The following is a 25,936-nucleotide window of genomic DNA, read 5'->3' on the forward strand; positions in this document are numbered from 1 at the left end:
CTGGCCGTCTTGGCCTCAGCACAGGCCTTTGGCATTTCTAGCCTCTTTGTCTTTAAAGCCTGGCCCTGCCTCTGGCCTATCCCCTATACTTCAGCGCTGACCACAGCACTCCCTCTCTAGCCCATCATTGCTTTCAAGGTCCAGATCAGTTCTTTCGCAGGTTTCTCATCACTGTTACCTCTCTAGCCTGCCCACTAACTTCGGAGGCCCCTTGACTTAGCTGCCCCAGCCTGTGCATAGTTGTCTTGTCAGCATGAAACTCTCCCATGTCTTTGTAGGCGTTGTTCCTCTCTTCCCGGGAGTTTTCTCCCTTATCATTGAGGACAAGCATCTCACAGCCGTCGTGGCATTTCCTGCGCTTCCTCCTGAGCCTCTCTTTGGGCCTCCTCTGTCACACTTTCTATAATGAGCTCAATTTCCTGTCGACAGGAGACCCCCAAGCTCCTTGAAGGCAACGAGTAAGTCTATATCTCCGTGTTACAGGACATGGCACCCATCATAAAGATGAGCTAACTTTCCCTGGCCGCTTAGCATGTGCCAGGCTCTGCACCAAGAGCTTTCCACATCCTTTAAATAATGCTTACCAAAGAGGAAGTGAGTCTCAGAGTAACTTGCTAGAGCACTGGAACCTTAGGCAATGTGACTCCTGTCCAGGCTCACAAACACTCCCTCTGTGGCCAATCTGACATGGCCTCACTGCTTACTGGGCAGATGAACCTATGGAAGGAGCCGTCAGCACAGCCCATGGTGTGGTAAAGCAGAGAATGCTTGTTTTAGTCTACAGGCACAGGAAGCCATGGCGGCATTTAAGTCAGGGAAGAGCAAAATCCAAGCTATGTGTAAGAAAGAGAGCTCCCAGGAATCCCAGAGGATGATCCCGAAAAGACGGGCAGAAGCAAGGAGTCCTGCTCCAAAGCACTTGCAGGAGGCTAGGAGAGAGGCTGCAGGATGGAGGCTAGGCCCCACATTGCATCAGCTGTCAGCATACAGACTTGCCTCACAGGGAGGGCACGGAGGAGAATGTATCCACAATACTTGGGCACTCAGGGCAAACAGGCGTGTGTTTTGATTTCCATCTCAGTACCCAGGGGAGCCCTAGTTTAATCCCCAGACAAGCCAAGAAGTTGATTCCACCAAACCATTACCGAGGGCATTCATTATAGGTCTCCACCTGCGTCACACATAGATGCCAGCTCCGTAGGTGCTGCCTCTCCCGAGAGCAGAGTCTGTGCTTCTCCCCGGGATCTGCGGCATGACTCAGAATGATTGCCATGGTCCTGGAGCACACTCTAGGCAGCTCATTCATTCATTCATTTGCTCATTCCTTCCTTCCTCGTATTGTTTCTGGGGGCCCGCTGTACACAAGTATGGCCCCAGCCCCTGAGAATACAGTGGGGAAGGAGGCAGAGGCAAGCTTGCTGTGGGAGCAAGAGCCTGCATCCAGCAAGAGACAACAGCACCAAGCCACAGGCCCAGGCATCATCTTCTCTCCTTCCTTACTCACCCCCAGGAAATGTCAAGAGCTGGTTTTCAGGGATGATATTTTTTAAAGCCATTGCCATAAAAAGCATGCAGACCCTGGTGATCAAAGATAGGTCTGCAGTTGTGGAAGACACAGTAGACCCTAACCGGAGCACCATCATTCAATAGCTGGTCTCCATGGCAGGGCCCAGAGACTAAGCCAAGGTCCACAGAGGAGCCCTCTGTTTTGTGAAGGAGATGTGAAAGGCCCTAGGGCCTGAGACAGCCTCTCCAACATCACGCCTTGTGATTCTCAGTCAAAGATTTCTGGCATCCTCTCATTACACGGTGGGGTGGGGGGAGTAAGGGAGGGAGAGAGAGAGAGCAAGAGAAGAGAGGAGAGAGAGAAAGAGAGAAATGCATGTATGTGCTGTACTTTATGGTACATGGCTTAGTCTCCATCTATAAAGTAAGGTGGGCAGAAATTAATTATCTCTCATCTCTACCCAAATCAGTGGATGAAGTCAGTGTCAAAAATGTCACTTTCCTAAGGGAGGTCCTGTCTAAGGACAAAGGATCTTTAACACACACACACACACACACACACACACACACACACACACACACACACACACACCACTCATACAACAAACACTTTTCTAGTCACTTTGAAATAGACTTATTCAACTTTTGGAAGACTGCATTTTCCCTCCACTTGTTAAACATGAGACTCAGCCTTAGATGACAGTGAAGCCATGCCATCTATGCAGTAAATAGCTTAAAGCACAAATTCAAACACAAATTCTCCAACTTCGACAAACCACAGCCCCAAAGCCTGTGACCCTGAAACTAACTACCCTGCTCTGGAGAGCAGAAGCTAATCTCTACTGCTACTCTCAGTAAGTATCAAGTTATCACAGAGATAAAGCATACACCCCAGATACCTTATTTCCTTCTTTATGAGTGCTTTGGTCTAAGGGAGAGAGTACAGGGGAAACCCCACTGCAGGGCTCATTAGTTTTAGCTTTGCGGAGCAGAGGTCAAGTTGCCCCATCCTGAGAAAATGAATATCACACTCTACTATAGAAGACTCACTGGGGAAAACCATCAGTCTGAATTGAAAGGAAAAAAAAAAATCACTGACAGTTAAAGAAATGCACTTGTTCATCAGCACCAGAGTGACTTTTGCAAATTATTTTCTGTCAGATTGCTTTATGCATCCCAGCCTTTTATGCTGGAAGTCATTTTAACAGGCATATATATATATATATATATATATATATATATGCCTGCCCTAGTTGGTCCTACTTGGTTGCATACCACCACCGACTTCTGGGTAATGCAAAGAAAGGTACTCCTCCCAGCCCTGCTTGAATTCTTTTCACTTCTGAACTACTGGGTGGAAACATTTCTGAGCCACATGTCCACGGAACCTCAGCCCTATCAGCAGCCATGAATGTGCATTGTAACTCTAGAGTTCAAAGCAGTTTGATTAACAGGAAGTTGTATGGCTGAGAAATACACTTAAAGTGGACCAGAAGGTGGTAGTTCATGTCTCATCTTGATGGCCTGGATCCAACTTCATCAGCCAATCACCATCTCTCCCAGGTTTCCCAGCTGCCTGGTCTAAACCAATCCAGGGCCAGAGGTGCTAAATGTTTGCTTATGGTACTTCACTTTGGGGAGAGCATCTTGGGTCAAAGGGAAAACAAAACAAAACAAAACAACAAACCCATAATGCTGCAGATTGGAGACTATAGGGGTTCCCTGGTTGAAATTCCAGTCATGCCTCTCATTAATTCTGCGCCTCAGTTTCCTCATCTGAAAAACAGGGACAATGATAGTATCTATTTAATGGAATCAAATGATTTCACTAAGGCTAGAGTAGAACTTGGCTCAGAGTTATGACTATTTGCATATATTATCAGGCTTTGTCACAGTTATAATATTGTATCTTGTATGATTATATAATTCATCTCTGTCCTCTCACCATAGGAGACCTATGGAGGCAAGTACTAAGTGCTTACCATTAATATTCCCAGGGCCTACCACAGAGCTCAGGCCTTAGTGGTTACTCACTAAGTCCTTGTCAATGAAACCAAGGAATGAATAGTTCCTTATTTTGACACCAACTTGCCCTGTGAGCTCAAGCAGGTCATTTCCCTTCTTTCCATATCACCTGTAAATAGAGAGGCAGGACTATCAAGTCCGTCACTAAGGCTTTTCCTATCATTAATGGATCATCAGCCTATCCTCTGCAGAAAGGAAGAGTATTAACGATAGCCTAATATGAGAGTTCTGTTTTATAAGTAGTCATTCTCTGAACACTGACCCTAAAAGTTCAGCAGATGTAGACTCTCTGACAAGAGTTTTGGAGGGTTATGTCCTCTTCCAGAAGAGGCCAAAAGGAAACGTGCCTGGGGGCAGCCCCCTGGCAGTCTCTGGGTGCCGTGAGAACCGCCTTTCATAGGAAAACAGTTTGTACTCTGGCTTGGGCCACCTTTCACCCCTCACTTGAGTAGAGGCCCATTTGGTAAGGGGCAGGGATAAAGGACTCATTCTTTCCTCTCTGAGTGTAGGAAAGTCAGCCCCTGGTGTAGGGAGTCATTTCCCAAAATAGACTTCCTAATAGAGCTCCAAAGAGGCCAAGAGGCAATCACAGCTGAGATGGACTTATGCCATAGCTACTGGGCAGCAACTTTGTGTTCACACTAATGCACACACATGCACAAGGCTCACAAGCACCCCTCACACACTGGTCTCAAGCAGTGGCTAATTAGTGATTTATCTCCATTTTAAAACCAGCAGCAACAGCTTATGATCTGACCCACAGAATAGAAACTTCCTGTCATGGGTCCTCAACAAAAAGCGTCTTTATTGAAGCAGCGCTTTTGGGACCCCAGGGTCTGTGCCCAGCTTTAGCGCCTTGAAGGAAACCAGATGTACAGTGTGAAAGGTGAGGTGAGTGCGGCAGACCAGCCTCTGCCACTCTCGGCAGACCAAATAGAAGCTCCATTGCTGGTGTTATTCACCAGGCCAAGGCAGCAGGCACTTTGACCATCTCGCCTTTCAATGGTCTCCTCACCATGGGGAAAACGAGTCACTGACTCATTTGCAATTAGCTGACCTAACAGGACAGAATTTTCCATGCTGGATTCAGTGGTAACAGAATTGTATTGTCACACTGGAGATATTTTGAGCCAATCTCATTTCCAGGCAAATTGCTCTTTAGAGTCTATGACACAACCTCTGGACACAGCTGCATGGAGGGTCCTTGACAAGGCACATAAAGAGCACTTTCTTAACTTCAGTGGGGAAGGAGCTCTGAACATTATTACATTTTACCTACCCAAGCTAAGGCCAGGAGGACTGTGTCGGGCAGAGCCAGCAGGCTGGGGGTCAAATGAGCATTACAGGGCTTGGCTGTGCAGGGGAAGAGGGAATTTGCTGAAAGTAGAAGATGGAGAGATGAAAATGTCTAGGGGTGCCTTTCCAAAAGAGCATGACTTCTTCCTCTTATAGGATGCAGGAGTGATAGATCAAACCAGTTTACCAGTTTAGGCCAGTTGATGGACACAGGGGTACTGCTACCCTGAGAGTGGATTCTTAGGCCAGCTCCTCCACCAGTTGCTCATACTATGGCTCTAAGCCTGGGTTCTAGTGTACTCATTTCTACAATAGGAGGTTTGTAGGACAGGATCTGGAAAGTTGTCTTTCTAGTAGTACTGCCCCAGTATCCATTCATCAAGTGTGGCTTAGCACCTGCTAGGTGCCAGGCAATATGCCAGTGCTGGGAACACAGCGTGAACATGACAGAGCCCCACTGGGAGCAGATGAATATAAACCAGTGGAGACAGCTGCCAAGCAGGATGGCTAACAAGGGCCCAGCCCCCAAACTGGAGGGTGTTTGGCTTCCTAAGACAGGATGTCCAGAAAAGTCTCGCAAGGGAGGTTAACGCTTGAGCTGAGATTGCCGGGGTGGTGAAAAGGCAGGTGTCCTGGTCCTGAAGGGTTCTAGGCAGAGGAAATAGGTCGACACCAGCTCAGGATGCTACGTAGGCCAGAGGTCAGCCAGAGCAAGAGCACTGGGGGTGAGGTGACATGCACCCCAGGCTGTCTTACCATTTTTGTAATAGTTGGTATTCCTTCATGTGATCTGTTCAGTACACCTGGGTTCCTATTCTCTTTGGGGCTTAGAGAACCCCCTCTCCCAGGCCTGAGGACCCACCACCGCTCCACACAAACAGTGCCCTGTGGGGCTTCATGCCGTACAGCGCAGGGTTCTCAGCCAGTGTTTCTGATCTGATCTGAGATTATGAAAGCCTTGCTGTGCTGTCCGTGGTCTCCTTGGCAACAGCCCTTGGTCCTTTTCCCTTGAGTTCCCAGACACCACCTACGCCCTTCTCCCTCATTCCTAGTTGTGCTTTTGACTGCAGAGGGGCCATACTTTGCTATGTGAGGCACTGGGCCGTACCTAAAAGAGAAACTCCCATTACTTGAATTGAGATCCTTCTCTTCTGACATCTGCATAGCTCAATCTCTTCAAATACTTCAGGCCGGCCCATGAGCTCTCCCCTGCTTCCTTTGGGCATCTCTTCCAAGAGGCACAGTGGTCCCCCATTCCCTGGTCCATGTGGATGACAGGGAGCTGCCATTGTTGTCACAAAGCCCTTCTCCTGCTGTCTAGCCTTCAGCCTGTCTGTCTCCCTCACAGGAGGCAGCCTCCCACCTAATCCCTTGGGGCTCCACTCTCCAACTGTCAGGGAAGACAGATGGAGAGCAGAAGAATTCACACATTTACTCTCTCTCTCTCTCTCTCTCTCTCTCTCTCCTTCACTGCCTTTGCTATCCTTGTTGATTGGTTCCAGTCCTCATTGGGGTGGCCGTGGGCACAGCAAGGTCCATCTTTGTACAGACTGGGAGTTCTCACACGGAGCCCATAGCTCCTCCCCTTCCTCCACTCTGAGCAAACTAAAAGGGGCTTATTTGCATAGCTGTCTTGGTAACAGCAAAGAATGTAAGAGCAGCACCCACAGGCACTTCATTCACTCCCGAGTTACTTCTTTTACTCTTAATCCTTTCTGGAGCTGCCTTCCCCCTCTTCTTGTCCCCTAACACCTGTTCTTCTGGCCGGAATGGAAGCACCCACCCCTTGTCTCTTGCCTGGACTCATCTCCACGCCTCCCTCCAGATTTCACACCTACCCCAGTAATTCAGCATTTCCTACTCACATTTCTTCAGGACTTGAGTGAATCTGAACAATTTTTCTCTAAATGATAGGCAGCTTTGAAGTGGCTGGCTTGCTTTCTTCCCTAAAGCCTGCTTTTCAGGCTGCAGTTCATAATTGAACCCACTGTAAAAAATGCTGTTTTTAAAAGTGACATTGTGTGTTCCTTGGCAGCATTTTCTTGAATTGATGGACCAGGACCTATCATAACTACATAATTAAAACTGAAACCCACAATCACCTAAACCACAACTCCATATTTATGGGGCCATAATGTGGGCCTGTGTACACACATGCATGCAAGCACACAAGTGCATCCATGCATGTGCACACACACACACACACACACACACACACACACACACACACTGGAATCTCCAGCGGGGTTATTTCTCCTTTGGGGTTTGACTTCTCAAGCTATTGCAGTTCAGAAGCAGAAAGAGCTAGCGTTACTGCTTGAGTGAGCACACCAGCCAGACTTGGCTATGAAATCCCTTGCATTTCTCCTAATGATTATATCCTCAGACCAAGGTTTAATCTTGCAGCAATTCCCTGAGTCCTAAGGTGCTATTCACAAGATTAACACCTTAAGAAATGTAAACTGTTGACATGATGGACAAAGTGTATGTACAACTTCAAGCTAATTGTAATTTTTGTGAAATTTCTTTTCCCCTCAACAAGTACCCTTTTAATAGCCCTACTGCCCGGATGGAACCTTGTTTGATGAGCAGCACTCCCAGGCTGCATCCTACCCCAGTCACTCCCCGATGGCCAGAGGTCCCCACAGCCAACACGTGCTACGCGAGCCCATCTGTACACTCCACGAGGTATGGAAACTCTAGCGACATGTACACACCCCTGACCACGCGCAGGAATTCCGAGTATGAGCACATGCAACACTTTCCTGGCTTTGCTTACATCAACGGAGAGGCCTCCACAGGATGGGCTAAATGACTGCTATCATAGGAATCCATATTTAATATTAATAATTAATATTAATAATAAACCCAATACCCTCCCTCCAGAAGACTATATCTCTATACATCATAACTCACGGGCTATTCCCAGACATCCATTTTCCTCATGTAAGGGAGGATGCTCAATATTGGATGGATAAACTTTAGTTCAGAAACAAGACTTAACTAAGAGTCAGTGGGACTGGGTTCCCATAAGCCGAGCCAGACTGGACTGTTTGTATAGAGCACTATGTTGAGCAGGCAAATCTGTGCCTTTTCCTTCTGTTCCATAACTTTGTGCCAGCAACCATTCCCTATAGGCAACTTATTTCTCCCCTTGACAAAAGCTCTTTAGTCTTGAAGGAAGGATAGATACTGGAAAAGGAATCTGGTTTGTGTTCTTGGACGGGCACATAATTTACCAAGAGTATTCACCTGGCCGCCCGTCTGCCATTTCACTGTACAACAGACAGCCCTCAATGTTGCCCTGCCTCTCTTCTTCCTGGTGGTATCATCTCTGCTTCCTGGAGCACCAGGGCTCAATGGAGGTTTCTGGAAATGCTAAGCTCCCTGTTATACTTAGATTAGCCACAGTACCTGCATTGTCTTGGACTGTAAGCACTGTTTTGAGGGAAGGAAGAGGCCTGTTTTACATTTCCTAAAGTTGGCCGAGGTCTGTAGGGGACTGGTTCTTCTACATACAAGGATTTGTCCCAAGTTTGCACAGTCGTTTGTGTCAGCAAAAGGCAGGAGAGGGTTTTGTTTTTGTTTCAAGCTCTGTGAGAATGTGGACTTACGGCATTGAGTACCATACTTCAGCTCTGTTGTGTTAACTTTGGAAAGCTGGATGGACCAAATTTTCACTTACCAGGCACCAAGTGTGAATATGACTTTCACAGTTCCTTCATAAGACTATAATAATTTCCGACACTTTGATAGGAAAAAAATTTCAAAGTTGTGCCTTTGAGCCTATACTATACTGTGTATGTGTGGAAATAAAAATGTATTGTACTTTTGGAATTTTTTTTTCGTAGATATCTTTTTTTTGTCAGATATGTAGCAATTTGTGAAGTTTGTTTAGCAATTAACATAGGTTTTCTTTCTGTATTATAAAATGCACCAAGCAATTATGGTGGACCTATTACCCTATGGGTAAGAAATAAATGGAAATATGACATCGGATGTTTTAGCAATTGTTCTGTAAATAAAATCTTTGATCACACCACTCAGTGTGATAATCATGTCTACAGCTAAAATGGAAATAGTTTTATCTGTACAGTTGTGCAAGATATGAATGGTTTCACACTCAAATAAAAAGTATTGAGATGACCTGTTTCCCTTTCATTTTGCACTTGATATGACTCCCATAAGTGTATAAAATACAAATAACAATCTTAAGTACTCAGTGTGTAAGTCAGCAGAACAAAACAAAGTTGATCTTGTATACCTGCTTACCCAGTTCCCTGTCATCTTTCCTTTCATAGTAATCATTAAAATTTGGATAGGTCACACTTCCTGTCCATGACCAAAAGGTTAAGTAAGTATCATACCTACCTACAGCCTGGCTAGGTTTGTAGGGGACCTGATTTTGTCCATACTGGAATTTTTCCTAAGCAAAACGCAGGTGCCTCCCAATGCTTTCAGAAAATGTTACTCTTGAACACCAGCATCATTAAGAGCTCTCCTGGTACTTAGTTTACTATGCTTTGCTGATCATTAAATGTAAAGATAGTTCAAATGCAGTGCTTTAAATGCTGGTAAAAGTTCTAGAATAGTATTGTTCCTCTGTAGCATTGCATCTGTGTTTTGTCCAAATGTTAAGGATTGAGGACCTAAACAGCCAGAGACCAGTGCCTGCAATCCTAGCTATTCAGGAGGCTGAAACCTGGAGGCCCAAATTCTAAGCCAGCCTGGGCAGAAAAGTTTGATAGATTCCATCTCCAATTAACCAGCAAAAAGTAACACTGAAGACATGGCTCAAGTAGAGTACCAACCTTGCAAGTAATGAGTCCCTGAGTTCAAACTTTATATTAACAACAAAAAAAATTTTTTTAAGAATATATGGGCTAAGAAAAATTCAGAGTCACAGATTTCCAGAAATGGCAGTAGGGATTGCATTAACTTAAAGGCATATGAATTTGACAATTTAATTTGTGTTTTTATAGATTTTTTAAGCCAAGCTCTTACTTGCTCTTACATAACATATTAATAGCTGAAAAGTATTTTAAGATGAAAGTTATATATCATGCACAACAACCCTTTAAATATCTTTAGATTTGTGTTCTACAAAAATACATTTTAGATTCCTCTTAATGGTGAATCTTTTGTCCACAATTAGTTGGCTTCATATGACCAAAGCAAGGGAGAACAAGAAAGAAATTTCAGATATGGTCACTATATAAAAAAGGACACCTCTCCCTGATACTCTTACATCTATCTCAAAGCTAATGTTCCACAAATAAAAGGGTGTCGTAAGTCTAACTTTTGTCTTACTAAACAAAAAAAAAAATTAATCCCCAAATTCTCTAGCCAGGAAGCAGGAACACAATAAACAACACCCACTCACAAGTGACAGTCACAAGCTCATTAAGTGCACAACTCATTAGGCCAGCAATAGTCACAATTAACAAGTGTCTGAGGGTGAGAAAATAGAGAGGTAGCTCCAGGAACTTTTAGAGGGAGAGAATATATGTATGCCTCATCTTCACAGCACACAAAAAAAACAAGAATGGAGTATCACCAGCCTGGCAGAAAATAAGGCAACTTGAAGACAGGTGTGCACAAGAATGGTCTCCAGAGTGCAGGATCCCCATCTCTCAGGAGCTGACAGTACAATCTGTGTGTCCAATTGTTTTATAACCTTCAACTTCAGGACTGGGAAGGATTTGATGAGGCAAAGGCAGCGGCTGCTGTGAGGATATTATTCTAAGGCATCCTTTTCTCTCTGCTGGTTCCTGGGCAGTCATCAGAATGGGAATGGACAAGGTCGGCAGCTGGGAGTAGGGCCAGTTACTTGTCAGAGGGGTTTTGGCAATAAAGGAATACTCCTCTCTTAGGGCTTTTTCTGAAAGGGATCTGCCAGCTTGAAACTGGCTGAAGTCATGAACAGCAGCCAGGATAGCTTGCCCACGTTGCAGGCCTGCGGTGTCCTTAGTAGCTATCCTGCTGTGTCTTTTGTAAGGCTTCTAGTAGTATATCCCAGATCTGGATAGAAAAGGAGTTTGTGGCCCCTAGAAAACTGCAACCCAGCCATAGATCAATCAAAATGGTTGGCATCGAGTAAACCCAACCTAAAGGGGCCAGGGTCTGAAATCGTGAGAAAACAATGGCCTCACTCACCATCATGTAACTGTGGACGGGTTACTTCCCCACCCTGGACCTCACACTGGCATATTACCGTGTACTGACATCCCAAATCACAGTCTGTGTGCTGATGGACCAGAGCTGGTAGAGCTGGGTGAGGAAGGGAGACAACAGGGAAAAGAAGGAATGGGCTGAAATTGGCAGAGGGGCAGTGATTCCCGGAGGTAATCACAGAGAGCTGGTGCTGGCTCTACCAGCGGGGGGTGGGAGGGTGGGGGGTGGGGGGGTGGCCTATCTAGTATGCAGACAGAAGTTCATTCCTGGGAGCTCAGTCAGTACATCTGACCATCACACAAAAGCCCCACTGCCCTTCTTGCCACTCTGGAGAGAGATCTTTTTCAAGTTTTTTCTTCCTTCAGAATTGTCCTTAGTATCCTTAAAGTCCTTAAATACCCTTAATGTCCTTAAAGTCCATCCAAGTAAACCAATGTTTAACTAGAAAAGGAAGAAGAACTCTACCTCTCTCTAGGATATTATCTGTCCCAACTTCTTGAACTTCTCAAATGTGCAAGATTTTAAAAACATAAAACCCTTGGAAGGTAGGGAATATGAAAATATGTTGTTGATTAAGTGAAAGGCTCACGGGGAGGGTTTGCCATGGGTTTTCTGGAGCTAAGAGGAAATGATATCTGAAGTTTAGTAAAAGTGGAGGGTTAGAATTCAGATCTAGGCTAGAGCCTCAAGTATGTAAATCACTATGTGACACTTAAAAAAGATAAACGTACTGGTTTTAAAGAGAGGTAGAAGTCAAGTCAAATTCAGGCTCCACCAAAAATACATGCCATAGAAGAGACATTTCTGCTTTAAGTAGGATGGAACTTAAGAGTGAATAATTGAGCCGGGGCTCCAGTGGCTCACGCCTATAACCCTAGCTACTTAGGAGGCAAAGATCTGAGGATTGAAATTCAAAGTCATCCAAGGTAGGAAAGTCTATGAAACCCTTATCTCCAATTAACTGCCAAAAAGCTATGGAGGTATGGCTCAAATGATTGAGTGCCAGCCTGAGAGAGGGAGAGAGAAAGAGAGAGAGAGGGAGAGGGAGAGGGAGAGGGAGAGAGAGAGAGAGAGAGAGAGAGAGAGAGAGAGAGAGAGAGAGAGAGAGAGAGAGAGCTAAGAAACAGTACCCAGGCTCTAAGTTCAAGTCCTAATATCAGTACACACATGAAAAAGTAAATACTTGATGGGCAAGGTGAGCTGAGCATCAGTTTTTTTTTCTTTTTTCTTTTTCTTTCAAGCTCCCGAGGGGATTGTCACACTCAGCCAAGGTTGAGAAATACCTTAAAGTTCTACAACTCTGAACTGTCTATTCTCTGAGCCTGTACTCCATTGTTTCATTTTACTAACAGGCATCCAGTTTGTCCAGAGTGAAGAGCAGTCCCCTGTGCAAGATGGAGCAGTCCACAATTGTCTACACCATGTGTTCTTAGCTGATGAATCTTTCTCTAATTGTATTAGTCTGTTGGCCCTCCAGTCACACCATCTTCCTGCCACTTTGCCGCCTGCCCTTCTAACCTGGAACTTCTCTGCTCCAGTTCTTTGGCAGCCTTCCAAGCTCAGCCAGCTTGGACACAGTTCCCTGGGCCTTCCTCTTCTTCCAAGGAGGTCAGAACCTTTTGTGCTTTCTCAGACTCCTCCCTGAAGCTCTGCCCCCATTCCTCCTCCAGCACTTCACCTCACCCTCCTCCTCCCCATCCAGATCTCTCACCCCCATATTTTGCTGCTACTGGTGTAGGTGAGGCGGAAGACGTGGGCCACAGAGTTGAAGAAAGAGCTGTTGCTAGGAACGGAGTGTGGGTGATGAGAGAGGGTGGGTGGAAGAAATAGGACTCCCCAGTTTTTACACCTGCTTTTTCTCATAAGTGCTTCAAGAGCTAAAACCAGTTGTTTTAAAATCTAGTATGAAAAAGCATGAGGTCTGGCCATGACAGCAGGGGTAAGAAAACAAATTAGCTTCAGAAATAGATGTAGAGCTGATCTTTGGTATTTACAATAGTCTCCTAATAGAAAAGCAAAGACTGACGTTTAAAAGAGTGAATTTTCAAAGAAACGTCCAAACTGTACCTAGGTTAGGAGGTATGTGATCCACAAATGTCCCCATCCATGCTACATCCCTTCCGAGCTGGTGAAGGTTACAAATGGCCTCTTCAGAACTAGAATGCAGTTAAGGCAAAAAGATCATCTTTAAAGGAGGAGCCTGTGACACCTGATTCTGAGTGGCTTGTGGCAAATTCCTGAAATCAGTCTGTCCTAATGCATGGAGAACCCCAGCTCCTAGAAGTTAAGGATGAACTAGGCATGGTAATTACCATCCTCATTGCCTACCATGTCACCTGGGTTCAATTAAGAGCCTTGCTCAAGGTCACTAGCATTTGAAAATGACTCCCAGTTTGTCCATGCTCTCTCTACTGTAGCACATTGTCTTCTTCCTCTTTCCTACTTCTGTTCCCACAGCACCCCACCCCATTTCTCATTCCCCTCTTCTAAGCGGCTTTGCAGTTTTTAAATCAACCTTGACCGTGGAAATAGAACCTACTGGGATCCAAGAGACTTTCAAAAGTTCTGAGAAAAGGTTATGCACATTAAATCAAGGCAGTTTTTCTGTGCTAGGCACCAGATTCTTCACCCAAAATGGCATTCCACTGGCTGTAAGTGGCAGATTTAGCTTTCCCTCTATCATTTCCCAAGCTATATACAAACCAATACATTACCAAGGGCCCAGATTCCGTTATTCTCTAGACAAACAGGAACAAAGAAAATCAATAATAATGTAAAAAAAAATACCAAGTCACAGGAGGATTTTTATTACCAGGTTGCAAAAAGAAAGCCCTGCAGGGGAGGGGCAATGAGCCAAGCATTCAGTAGAATGAAGTCATTGGGGTGTAGGGGTGGGTAAGAGGGGGATCTGGCTACCTCTTGCTGTTAAGGTCACTACCCTTTGACAGAGGTGGCCTCTGACCTCGACAGCCCTACAATTCTGTTTGACTCACCCTGAAACCCATGAAATTCAGATGTAGGCCCTGCCCAAAAGTTGAGATAAAGCTGAGTAATATGGGAAAAGCTCCTGGTATGTGCCCCCAGCTCAAAGAAGCTGGCAGTTCTTTGGCAGTGGATGCAATTTATTCTGTCCTCCTCCTTTCAGAGAAATGCTAATCCTTCATAGGCAACTTGAGGGGGAAGACTAAAATGTGTTGATGATGAATGACAATAATCTTTTGTCCGCTGCCACCACTCCTAGGATGGAACCTTAAGAGTTTAATCAAATGGTGATAAATAAATTAATGCTTTTACTGCAAAAAGAGGCGGTAGGAAGTAGAGTTGTGAGATTATATTTCTTCTGACATGAATTTTAATTAAGTTAATTGCAAAAGGACATGGGTCTGGGGAGGAAAAAAATGAAGGTTTTGAACGCACGCACATGCACACATACACATAATCACTATCTCAAAACTGTATTGTATGGTGAGACAAAGGACAAGGGGGTGACCAATGCAACAGCAATATACACAAGACAATATGTTGGAAATGATCTGTACAGGTTGGGGGAGGGTGCTGAGAGGAAGGGAAAAATAGGAGAAAAAATGAGGAAAGGGGTAACAAGTTTGACAAGGAATGTACTTATTACCTTACTTATGTAAATGTAACCCCTCTGTATACCACCTTGACAATAAAAAAAAAAAACCTATATTGCAGCAAATTAGTGTTAAGGACATTACCTTAAGGGCCTCACAAAGGAGACAGCAAGAATTACTTTTGTTAAAAACAAAAAACAAAACACAAACAAAACAAAAAAACCGGCAACCAGAGCAACAACAATACTCATGCATTTGAGCATTAACAAGAATTCACTTGGAATTTTCACAACATCCCTGTGAGAGATGTAGACTTTTCTAGTTCAGGAATGTTTAGATGATAACTCCATGTACTGGCAACATTGACATCCATCTCTTTTCAATCTTTGTAACATTCTGCAAAGTAGGTATAATTACACTCACTAGATTTGAGAAAATCCACTCAAAGAAGGCAAGTAACATATCCCTGAACACCCAGACATGTTAAAATTTGCTTTCAGATAAATGGCTTTAAGGTTTTCATAATAGATACCAAAAACAAAAATTCAAAGAGTTTGAGAATTTGCTCAGCTTCTGAGCCATAGTGAGCTGGGAATAAAGACTAGGTTTTCCAATCTCTTGTTTAGGTTTTTCTTGTCACATGTCTGCAACTTCTACCAGAGTCGGGTCCTCCCAAGAGCTATCTGAATGAAATTCCAAGTCAGCAAATAGGGCTGACCCACATTCCAGTTCTTGGATAAATAAAAACTCTTAAAGGGCAGAACTCATCTCATGTGCTTAATTTCAGAGCCCCCACTGTGCATAATCACTATTAACAACTACAGTTCTATTTGGCAAGCACTAACAGCATGGGCTCAATTAGACCACCGAAAATATTGCTGTGGAACCTCATGGAGGTGCTGAAAGGCTAGAACAAGAAATCGTAACGCGTTAACTGTTAAAACCATGGAAGTCACCTAGTTAAACTCCGATTTTACAAATGAGACCCGGATATCACATGCATAAGTACCTAAGGCCAGCCAACATCCGAGCTCCCCTTCTGTTTTCTAGTTCTATTTAAATTTCTGTCATTCGTTGTTGTACAGCAATGTTTTCAAGAAGGTAATATAAGCTGATGGCTCCTTGGCTGAATATAAAGCCGTTAGTGATGATAAAATATCAGATTTAAGTTTACTTCATTCTGTTGACCAACTTGACCTCTAAGAAAAATTCCCTGTTACTGGCTTTCAAATATAATAAAGTTGGTGTCATTTCTTAATAAATGTGTTAATTTGGGCATCCATATCTCTTCTCACAACATTCCTCATTTCTGGTAACCCCCCCCAAAATCTCCCCCCCATTCCCAAAAGCTCCTCCAAGGAAGCTTGACTCATTACTTTTTTCTTATTAATGTTTTCTCTTGCTTTGGTTTGTGTACTAGCTATGTCTGATATTTTATCATTGAAAAGAAATTAGTTATTGTCTGCTTCCATCCAAAGGACAGATCAATGATTACTACTTGTTTTGGCATTGGTCATTTTTCATAATGCTTAACACAATGGTGTGCTTCAAAGAGCATAAAATATTTGGAACAAATTATGTTAATTGGCTTTGCTATGGACAAAGATAACTTCCATTTTACCAGGTTACTCTGATTTCTCAAAGACTAAGTTACATGCTTAATAGTGTTCCAAGAAGCTAGTTCAGTGGTTGATTTCCTTGTCAGAATATTAGTTTAGTAGTTTTAAATCTTGGCTGCTTGTATCAAATCAACTGGAAAGCTTTTAAAATTACCTATTCAGAGGCTTCACCACAAATCAACTGAATTGAAACCTTTATAGGTGTGCCCTGGACATATCATATTGATAGTTGTTTTGTGCATAGTGATTTGTACAAGCCCTGTCTTCATACGTTTTTCTAAAGAACACACAAGTATTTAAGTGTGGACTTTTTGGTTTTAGAATCAGAAAATTTTAGAACTGAGAACTAAAATATCTGAGGACAGTGATAGCTAAGGATACTGGTTTAAGAGAGGCTGAGTGAGTGGATTTTATGCAGTGAGATATACCATGGGTGTCAGGTCATACCTTGAATTAATGGAATTCTCTGAACTCTAATTCTGGAGCTGCAATCACTAGATTGGGCTGTTTAGTTCCTAAATTTCAGCTTATAAAGGAAATGTACAAAAAGTATTGCACGTGGGAGAGTTGGATTTTAAAAGCTGTCAGCACTAGGTACTCCTGAAAGACCTTCAATTTTGTACATTCCAACTAGCCCATTGTTATAGCAAGAGGAAATGCCACAGCAGGATATATCAAAGTCCAAAATAAATGACTAGTGTCTATCTGCAGGCTTTTTCATTGGCCCTAACCTGAAAGTCTATAATATTTTGTTATCAGAGCCTAGAGTACTTCAAGCTCTTAACTTATACCACTTATTAGCTGACTTATTTGCTTATGAGCAAGCTGACACCTTGAACTTCTCTTTCCCTATATAAAAAATAGTACCTGTCCTATTGACCTTACATTGTTCAGTTATTTTAAGAGTTTAATCAGATAGTCTACATGAAGGGGTGTGTGTGTGTGTGTGTGTGTGTGTGTGTACGTGCAGGCGTGCGTGCACATGCATGCACTGAGCCTGAGGCTTGAACTCAGGGCCTGGGCATTCTCCCTGAGCTTTTGTGATCAAGGCTAGCACTACACAACCTGAGCCACAGCTCCACTTCTGTTTTTTTTGTGTGTGGGGTGGGGTTGGGGGGAAGGGTTAATTAAAGGGTTTCATGGACTTTCCTGCTTAAACTGGTTTTGAACTGTGAGTTTCAGGTCATAGCCTCCTGAATGGCTAGGATTATAGGCATGAGCCTGGCACATGGAGACATTTTGAGAATATATATGTATATTATCAGAATAATGAGTTGTTACTAGGTATTTGTTGCTTTTATCAACTCAGGCTCTAAATCTTAATTCCTTGGTACCATAGTACCTAGAATCAATGGGAACTATCTGACTGCTGGCTAGAGTCTTTAGTTACTAAAAGTATCACATAACTAATATTTAGGAAGGCAAAGCAATGCAAGTGGTAGTCTAGGCTCTAGTCCCAGAGACTGTATTTAACTATTGATTTTGGAGAAAATTAATTTTTCTAGCACCAGAGTCTGCTCAGTGGTCAAAGGATAACTTGAGTTAGAGTCAAAGATCCTTTGATTTATACATTTGGGATATTAACACTCAATTAAAATTATTAAAGTACAACTTCCCAAGATATTAATTTCTTGTTAAAAGTACAGAATTGGAGCTTAAAAATATAGCCTATTTTTGGTAAGCCGGCATTTCCAAGACATGTATAAGAGCTTCTTTAAAAGAAACTTCTCTACTGTGACTTTTTGCTTTATATATTTTGTACTTTCCAGACCACCTTTGTTCAAAAGAAAATATATGATTACTCCAAACAGTTAATACAGTTCTGGGTACAGGGGAGGCACCCAAACACTCTTTAACAGCTTTGTTTAAGTGTTTGTGTAGCTGTTTTCTTATCTACAAAGTGGAATAACACCTTGACTAGCAATCTATTGAAATCAAGTATACTAAAATATTTTGTAAACTGTTAAAAAAAAACAATTGGAAGGTATTAGTCTTCCCTTGGAATTGTAACTTACTATTTCATGACCTAAGAAGTGTGCTGTTTTTGAGAGATAGATTAACATTGTTCTTAGTCTATTATTGATGCAGAACCTACCCTGTAATAGAGTGGATTGAAATGTCCCTCAAAGGCCCATGTGTTAAAGATTTGGTCCTCACCCTCAAGTACTATTGGATGGTAGAGCCTGTAAGAGGTGAGATATAGTCAAATGAAGACAGGTTATCAGGGTGGGCTCTAGAAGAGGAAATTGTGATCCTACCCTGACCACTTCCAGTTTCTTAGCTGCCATGAGGTGAGCAGCTTTCACCATCATAGACTTGCAGCCACAAAGTACTGTTTTGCCATAGGCCCAAAGGTAATGGGGATAAGCAACCAGAGACTGAAATCATGAGCCAAAATAAATCTTTTATTGTCACAGTAACAGAAAACTGACTACACACCTGCAACAAAATATACTCTTACTGGTTGCTGCATGAAAAGTACAATGTACAGGGGCTGGGAAGGTGGCTCAGTGGTAGAGCGCTTGCCTTGCATGCCTGAGGCCCTGGGTTCGATTCCCCAGCACCACATAAACAAAAAGAAAAAAAAAGCCAGAAGTGGGGCTATGGCTCAAGTGGTAGAGCGCTAGCCTTGAGCTGAAGAGCTGAGGGACAGCGCTCAGGCCCAGAGTTCAGGCCCCACGACCAGACCCCCGCCCAAAAAAAAAAGAAAAAATGTACAATGTACAGAAAACACACACACGCACACACGTCAGGTTCATTTCCAAATTCCTAATGTTTAGCACAATATAGAAAAAGACTCATTAGATGAATAACCTTTTGCTTCCTTTAGTTCCCTTTCAGCATAGCTAAAGAGGGAGCCAGCGAGAGAGGCATCCAAAAATGATTGCTGGGATAAAAACCTGAGATGGTACTTGGGGGAATTCATCCACTTGCTGAGAAAAGGGGAAGAGAACAGACTTCAAGTTCAAATTCAGTTCCCAAAATATGCATTTTTTTTTTTACCGTGTCTAAGATGATCTCCTTATCTAGGGTGGTTCATGGGCTTGCTCAGTAGAGTAGACTCTCTGTGAAGGTTTGGATTGTTTTTTTTTTGGGGGGGGGGCTCTTTGTACGTTGTGCATCGCACTGCCTCCTCACAGAGCCCAGGTTTTCAAAGAGTTACTCAAGTATGTGTGAGAAAATGTGCAACACAGTGAAAGTATGTAATAAGAGTGCCTGGCAGGTGTTCACACTTAGCCTTAACCTTCCTAGGCACCACCACTATTTTATTAGTGTTGTGGCATTTATGGGCAAGAAGATTAGAGGTAGCAGCCATCCTTCGGGGGAAAAGATCTGGGTTCTGATCTCAACTTCCTTGACTTGTCCTGGATTGTTTGTGTTACTCACACACACTTGGGCTGTGGAAAAGAGTGGATGGATGGTATGGAAGTCACCCAACAGATGTGGGGCTCATACATCAGCACAAGAATATGGCAGAGATGATTGACGCAAAACGTCTCCAGGTCCCCCCCCGCCTCCATGTCTAGGCAATTGCCTGCAGCTCCCACATTACCGAGGGCCTCACACCAACCACCGCACCCAAGGACGGAAGGCAAGAATCCCAGAGACCGAAACCGCTAAGCCAGAGCAGAGGGGATTAAGTTGGTGCTTGACAGCTCGCAACCAAGAGGCGGCACTTTCCCGCGACGGTCAGCTGGGAAGACCCAGTCACGTCTGGAGCTCGACATTCACCACCACCACCGCCAACAACAAACAACCCTCAAGCACTACCGCAGGTCAGACCCTCCCCCTAACGGTCTGCCAGCCATCCCTGGACACTCCATTTCCGGCTCTTCCCAAGACTACAACTCCCAGCATGCCCTCGGCGGAAGTCTTTCCCCGCCGGGTGACTACTAATCCCGGCATGCCACTCGGTTCTCCATGGGGTTGGATGGAAGAGTTAGAGAGGCCCTGTTGTATGCCGGGAATGGTAGTCCGCAGCCACTGGCTCACAAATGGGCGGGGAAGAGCAGGGTTGCTCTTGTCCGCTGAGGAGAATGATTCATAGAGGAGAGTCAGGAGAGAACAGTCCAGCCTGTGGAAGCTTACTGCAAAGACCAGACTCTTCTCCGAGGCTGGGAACCGGAGCACCAGCAGGGCCCTGGGCCGCCTCAGACCGCTCGCCTTAGGCCTCCGCCGCGTCCCAGGCCTGGTCAGGGGCGGCCGCGAGGCAGCGGTTGCTGGGGGAGCGGTGACGTCGCGGGGTGAAAGTTGAGGGGCGGTGACGTCGGGCCTGCCCGGGCGGAGGCTGGCGGGCTGGAGACTGGAGGGAGGGAGGGAAGGAGGGAAGGAAGGAAGCTGGGAAGGAGCGAGCGGGCGAGCGGGGGCGCGAGGCGTTTACCTGGAGGCAGCGGCTCGGGCGCGCACGGCGGCCGCGGCTCCCCCGCACCTGCGGCCATGGATGAGGAGCGCGCCCTCTACATCGTCCGGGCCGGCGAGGCGGGGGCTATCGAGCGGGTCCTGAAGGATTACAGCGACAAGGTAAAGAGCCCCGACCCCCTGCGTGCCCTGTCGCACCCCCCCCTCCCCAGGCCGCCCTAGGGGCTTGCTTGTCGCATCCCGATCCATCCCCCTCCCCCTCATTCCGGGGATGCGCATTGCTTCTCCCCCAAAAACGTTTCCGGCTTGGGCATGCGTGTTTGTGCCCCCAGCCCTTTCCCATCCGTGCACCCTGCATCCCCTCTCTCCTCCTCCTCCCTCGCTCCCACACTTAAGAGCCCACTCCTCGGATTCCTAGCCCAGCAACCTGTCCCAACCATCCTTTTCCCAACAGTGCGAGTCACACCCCCAGAATCCGTAGACATGCGTCTGTGCCCTGTGCCCATCTCTTGGATGCATAAATGCATGCGAGGCTTCCTCACCTGTATAGCATGGCGAGGGGGGGGGCAGTGATTCCCTGCAAACAAAAAACGACCAACAACAACAACAAAAAGCCCTCAAAAGATCACGGCCCTTAAACATGCACGAAACACATCAGCAACGATGGCAGTGCTTTCTGTACCACACCACTGTAGTTTTCAAGGCGTTGACGTCTCTTATGTGGTCTCATTTGATCCTCAAAGAATATATTTATAGGGTAGATGGTATCATCCTTCCCATTTTATAGGTGAGGAAACCGAGGTGCAAAGAACTGAAATCACGCCCAAGGTCATGGACATATTATGTTGTAAGTGGGTGGAGAACCTAACTCCTAATGATACCTATTATTTGTATCGCATTAACGGCTTTCCTATTCATTATCTCATTTGATCTTGACAGCAGTCCTGTGAGGTATTATCTATGTTTTGCAATTGAGTCTCTAGATGGATTAAATAATTTGCCCAAGGTCATACTTGGGAGCCAGGATTCCAACTGAGGTGTCTTCCAGCTCTCCATTCATTGTTTATCCTTCCCACTTTACAACTCTGCAGTGAAATGGTGTCTTATTATAAATCCCAGTCACTTCTCTGAATCTCTAAGAACCGTTAGCTTGTCTTTACTGTTCCTTCCAGGAATTTTACATGTTCACTTCAAAATGCAGCATATCACACCTCTAGTTTTTTTAGAAGACTGCTTTATAGGAGTGACTTGACTGCTCTCTTCCGTAAAAACACACCAACACCAAGTCACATCCTGTACATACCATCTTCCTTTCTTTTGCCCCCATCATGGTTTCCCCTTCTGCTTCTGTGTCCACTACATATATACACTTTCATATACTTTGTATTACTGAGCTGCCAGTATGCCATTTATGTCCCTCATAGCAAAGATCCTTATTTGTGAAGAACCTTTCTTCCCATTTAATCCTCCCAGCAACACTGTGAGTAGAGTATAAATGGTAAGATTTTATAAATGGTAAAATTTACAGCCATAATATAGTCCCTAATCCACATAGCCAATGAAAGGACTAAAGTTTGAATCTGCTTTTTCAAATCTTAAGTCCAGTGTTCTTTCTGCTCTGCCTCTTTCTTTGGGAAGCTGCATGGGCTGTATTCTGTTCACATCTTTGCCCTTCACTTTCTGATATGCTCTACTGTTGAGCATATTTGCTTAATTTAGGATATTCATTTAATGTGTAGGTGTGTGGTGTAGATGATGTTCTTTTAACTTGATTTATTACTGCTTTCCAGAAAAGATATGAACCAGCTACCAATTTATTTCCCAAAGAAGTATAATAGAGAATGTGTCCATTGTCTCAAACTAACTAGTGTTTATTTAGTACTTACTATGTGTCAGATACCCAGCAATAAATAGACTTTCTTTAGGGGAGGGAGGAGGAAAAACCTACACCTGGAACTTAATACTTTCTTATATTTCTATTTTCCTTCATGGCTAAATTAGACACACACCCATACATTTACTTTCTCTAAATTTTCTCTTCCTCTCCTTGATCTTCCTCCAGGTTGGTTTCTACTTGTGATTCCTTGCCAGCTTTTGTTAGAGCCTAAGTATTGGACATTTTCAGATCCGTCTTTTTCATATTAGGATTATTTATTTTTTGCCAGTCCTGGGGCTTGAACTCAGGCCCTGGGCCTGTCCTTGAGCTTCTTTTGCTCAAGACTAGAGCTTGAGTCACAGCACCACTTCTGGCTTTTTCTGTGTATGTGCTACCCAGGGCTTCTTGCATTCTACCACTAAGCCATATTCCCAGTCGTGCCTCGTAAGCATGGCTTAAGGTGATATCCTGAAATGCTTTAGAAGATTCCAGATAATTGCACTTTTTGGCCAAGCCAAACCTAAGGATATTTTGATTTTATAGAAAGGTCTGTTTAGTCTTTGAGAAGAAAGCTCCATGTAAATGCTGATTATAGTAATGTAAGTATGATAGGTCTAGTACAAGATAATAACTGAGCTTCATATTGCTCTGAAGCTTTGCCCCTCAGAGAAAGAGAAACTTGCAGGAAGATGAGTAGAAGGGAAATACTATATCAGTAGTTAGGAAATATGAATAGAGGAATGGAAATAAACTGCTTGGCTTTGTGGTATATGGAATCTGACACCCTGAAAAAAGCAGTTGGATAGCATGTGCTTATTTTCTTATCTGGAGCAATGCATTTGGGAAATTTTTGGAATCAGAAGTGATTGTAAGATATTAAGAAGTCCAAACAAAAGAGGAATGAATGATGTAAAGAAATGATAATTCACGGTTTGAAAGAATAAAGAAGGGAGGTTCATTATGTTTATTATAGCTAATAAAGACTATTTTCAAGTATTTTAGAAGGTATACGTGGCATCAGGTAAATCCTAGTTCCAGTCCCAACTCTACCATTAATTAGCTTCAAGATTATGGATAAATTATTTAAGGCTTTTGAGTCTCAGTTACTTTATCTGTAAAACAAGGATAATACTATTTTTCCTCTTAATTTATTTTGTGGAATAAGTTAAATGAAGAATAAAAGCCAAACAGTGAGCACAGTACACTGAGGAGGTGCTCACTTAGTAGGTTATGAGAATAATAGTCAAGGTAATTCAAGAGGTTGTGTGGTCTGATACAAGCTCTGGTTCCAGACTGCCTAGATGCTGATCATTAGTTTAGAATTAAGTAGTCTAGGACATGTTGTTTAACTTTGCTGTGCCTAATGCTCTCATCTGCCAAATGAATAATAAAGTATCATATCATAAGATTGTTTTCAGAATTAAGTGAGTTACAGATGTAAAGCATTTAGAACAGTGTCTTATCACCAAGGAAGTAAGAAACCCATAACTGTTAGCTTTGACCAACAAAGTTAGGAACCACAGGTAGTACTGAGTTGACATAACACAGTAAGAAATTTAGGTGTCTACTCTTTCTTCCTCCCTCCCCCCTCCCTCCCCGGCTTTCCCACCACTGCTTCCTTAACCCCCCTTGCACCTTCTAGTGGGTGTCATTAGCATGGCATATCCTGTACGGTGCTCAGAGCAACAGTTCTGTCTGACTCTAGAAAACATCTAATTTCTTGCTTCATACATTGACCCTGTTATCTTGGGAAAGGGAAGATCTGTATCCTAGAAAGAACAGAAGAACTTGTCAGTTCATCTACACATTGACTTGGAACTAGAGAATTTTTTTAAGAGTAGTTATTCCTCCAAGTTCACATGTTAACATTTATTGAGTACCTGATACACACTATTATATTTTCCTAAGAACTTTCATGTCATCACATATAATCCTCTCATATTAAAAGTTATAAGGCAGATGTATTTTGTTTTGAATAGGAAATTGAGGTTCAAAGAGACAAAGTAACTGTATACAAAGCTTAAGTTATGCATCTGCTCTTTAGATTCTATGCCCAGGACTCATTATGCCAACAGAAGACTGTGATCAAGCCCTCAGGTGCACAGTGTAATATCCTGAATCCCAAGATTTGCTGGACATTGATTGAATCCCTAGCATATGTGAAGAGCATGCTTTGCCATCGAGCTGCCTTTCACCCCCACCAGTCAGAATCACAGAATCACCAAGTGGAAAGAATCTCAAAGACAGTTGGGTCCAAACTTCTCTTTTAATAGGTGAAGAAACTGCCTAGAGTCATGTCATCAACTAAGATGATGACTCAAGAGATGGTTTGACAGGTATAGAAGCCACCTGGGCATATAGCTATGCCATAGCAAGCTCCATCAGGATTCTGCTGTGGAAATAAGACAAGTTTGTGGTTAAATTAAGTTACTTAAGATGCTGTCAAATAGGTTGATCTCCAATAGTAACTTACAGGAGAAGGAAATTGCTACAATAGTACTAAGGTCTTGGTTGTTTTTTGTTTTTGTTTTTGGTTTTTTTTTAGAGTCCTGATGGATAGACACTCAATATTTGGGACAGTTCTAGAAATACAGCCTCTACATTTGAATGAGGTGTTTGAATATACTGGGCCAAATAGGAGGACTTTTTGCTTTCCAATTTGAGGTTTAGTTCTACCTTCTGAGTCACCCTGGTTTTTGCAGAGGTGTACACTTTCCTTTGTTGCCTTGTTCTTTTTTCCAGATTGTAGTGCATAACCTGTTACTCGATTCTCAGCAAACTGTTGATAAAATGCAGCACAGCCAACTCACAGCCATCCTACTTAGGCCTGTTTTCTTGCATTGGTCTGTTTACGTATAATCTTTACAAATCTAGGAACTAATTCCTAGTGTTCTAATGGCTTATTATTTGGCCAGAGGCAAAATGATAACAACAGTGGCCATTTAATGAATGACTACCATGTGAGAAGAGCTGTAACTTAAAGGAAATCTGAAGTGCCGTAGAGTTGGATAACTTGACCAAGGTTGTACTTAGACTGGACTCAAACTCAAGGTTGTTTAATGCTTGAGAATTTTAGAGCCTACTCATAGGGTACAAAACCTATATTCAGGAGTCTTCATGGGTCTCTGTGTCATTGAGCTACTCTAAAACTTGGTCTGTAAATTGAGTCATGGTTTGATTCTTTAGTTTATATTTGTCTTGTTGCTCTTATTCCTCTGGAAATTAAGGGTATAAAGATAAGGTGGTTGACTGTTGACAAATACTCATAAAAGATATTTATAGCTAGAATGCTAGTTCTCTTTCTCCCAATTTGAGCTTTAGAAAGAGGAGAGAATAAGGATTTTAGGTACATTCAATATGGTTCAAATTTGCTAAAAGAAGCTAGCCTTGTAGATGCCTACATCTATTAGATACTACTAATCTGAGCGAGTTGAGCTTCTGAACAGATTGGTACATTCAGAGTTTAGTATTTAATGCCATACATGTCAGTGTAGTTTCTAATTAAG

General features: G+C 43.5%; 2 protein-coding genes across 4 annotated transcripts in view; both read left to right on the forward strand.

The window, feature by feature from the left end:
* Rfx4 (regulatory factor X, 4 (influences HLA class II expression)) overlaps positions 1 to 8,974 on the forward strand; it is a 142,557-nt gene extending 133,583 nt beyond the window's left edge. The window contains exon 18 of one of the 2 annotated variants that reach the window (XM_013019412.1): positions 7,370 to 8,974. In XM_013019412.1, coding sequence (XP_012874866.1) covers positions 7,370 to 7,642 — 273 coding nt within the window. In that variant the 3' untranslated portion in view covers positions 7,643 to 8,974. The remainder of the gene's footprint in view (positions 1 to 7,369) is intronic. The other variant, XM_013019421.1, reaches the window with a different exon arrangement.
* An 11,550-nt stretch (positions 8,975 to 20,524) lies between these two features.
* Ric8b (RIC8 guanine nucleotide exchange factor B) overlaps positions 20,525 to 25,936 on the forward strand; it is a 104,391-nt gene continuing 98,979 nt past the window's right edge. The window contains exon 1 of one of the 2 annotated variants that reach the window (XM_013023068.1): positions 20,525 to 20,716. In XM_013023068.1, the coding sequence (XP_012878522.1) occupies positions 20,633 to 20,716 (84 nt within the window). In that variant the 5' untranslated portion in view covers positions 20,525 to 20,632. The remainder of the gene's footprint in view (positions 20,717 to 25,936) is intronic. The other variant, XM_013023060.1, reaches the window with a different exon arrangement.

This window comes from Dipodomys ordii, unplaced genomic scaffold (genome assembly GCF_000151885.1).
Source record: "Dipodomys ordii isolate 6190 unplaced genomic scaffold, Dord_2.0 Scaffold3, whole genome shotgun sequence".
Lineage (NCBI taxonomy): Eukaryota > Metazoa > Chordata > Mammalia > Rodentia > Heteromyidae > Dipodomys > Dipodomys ordii.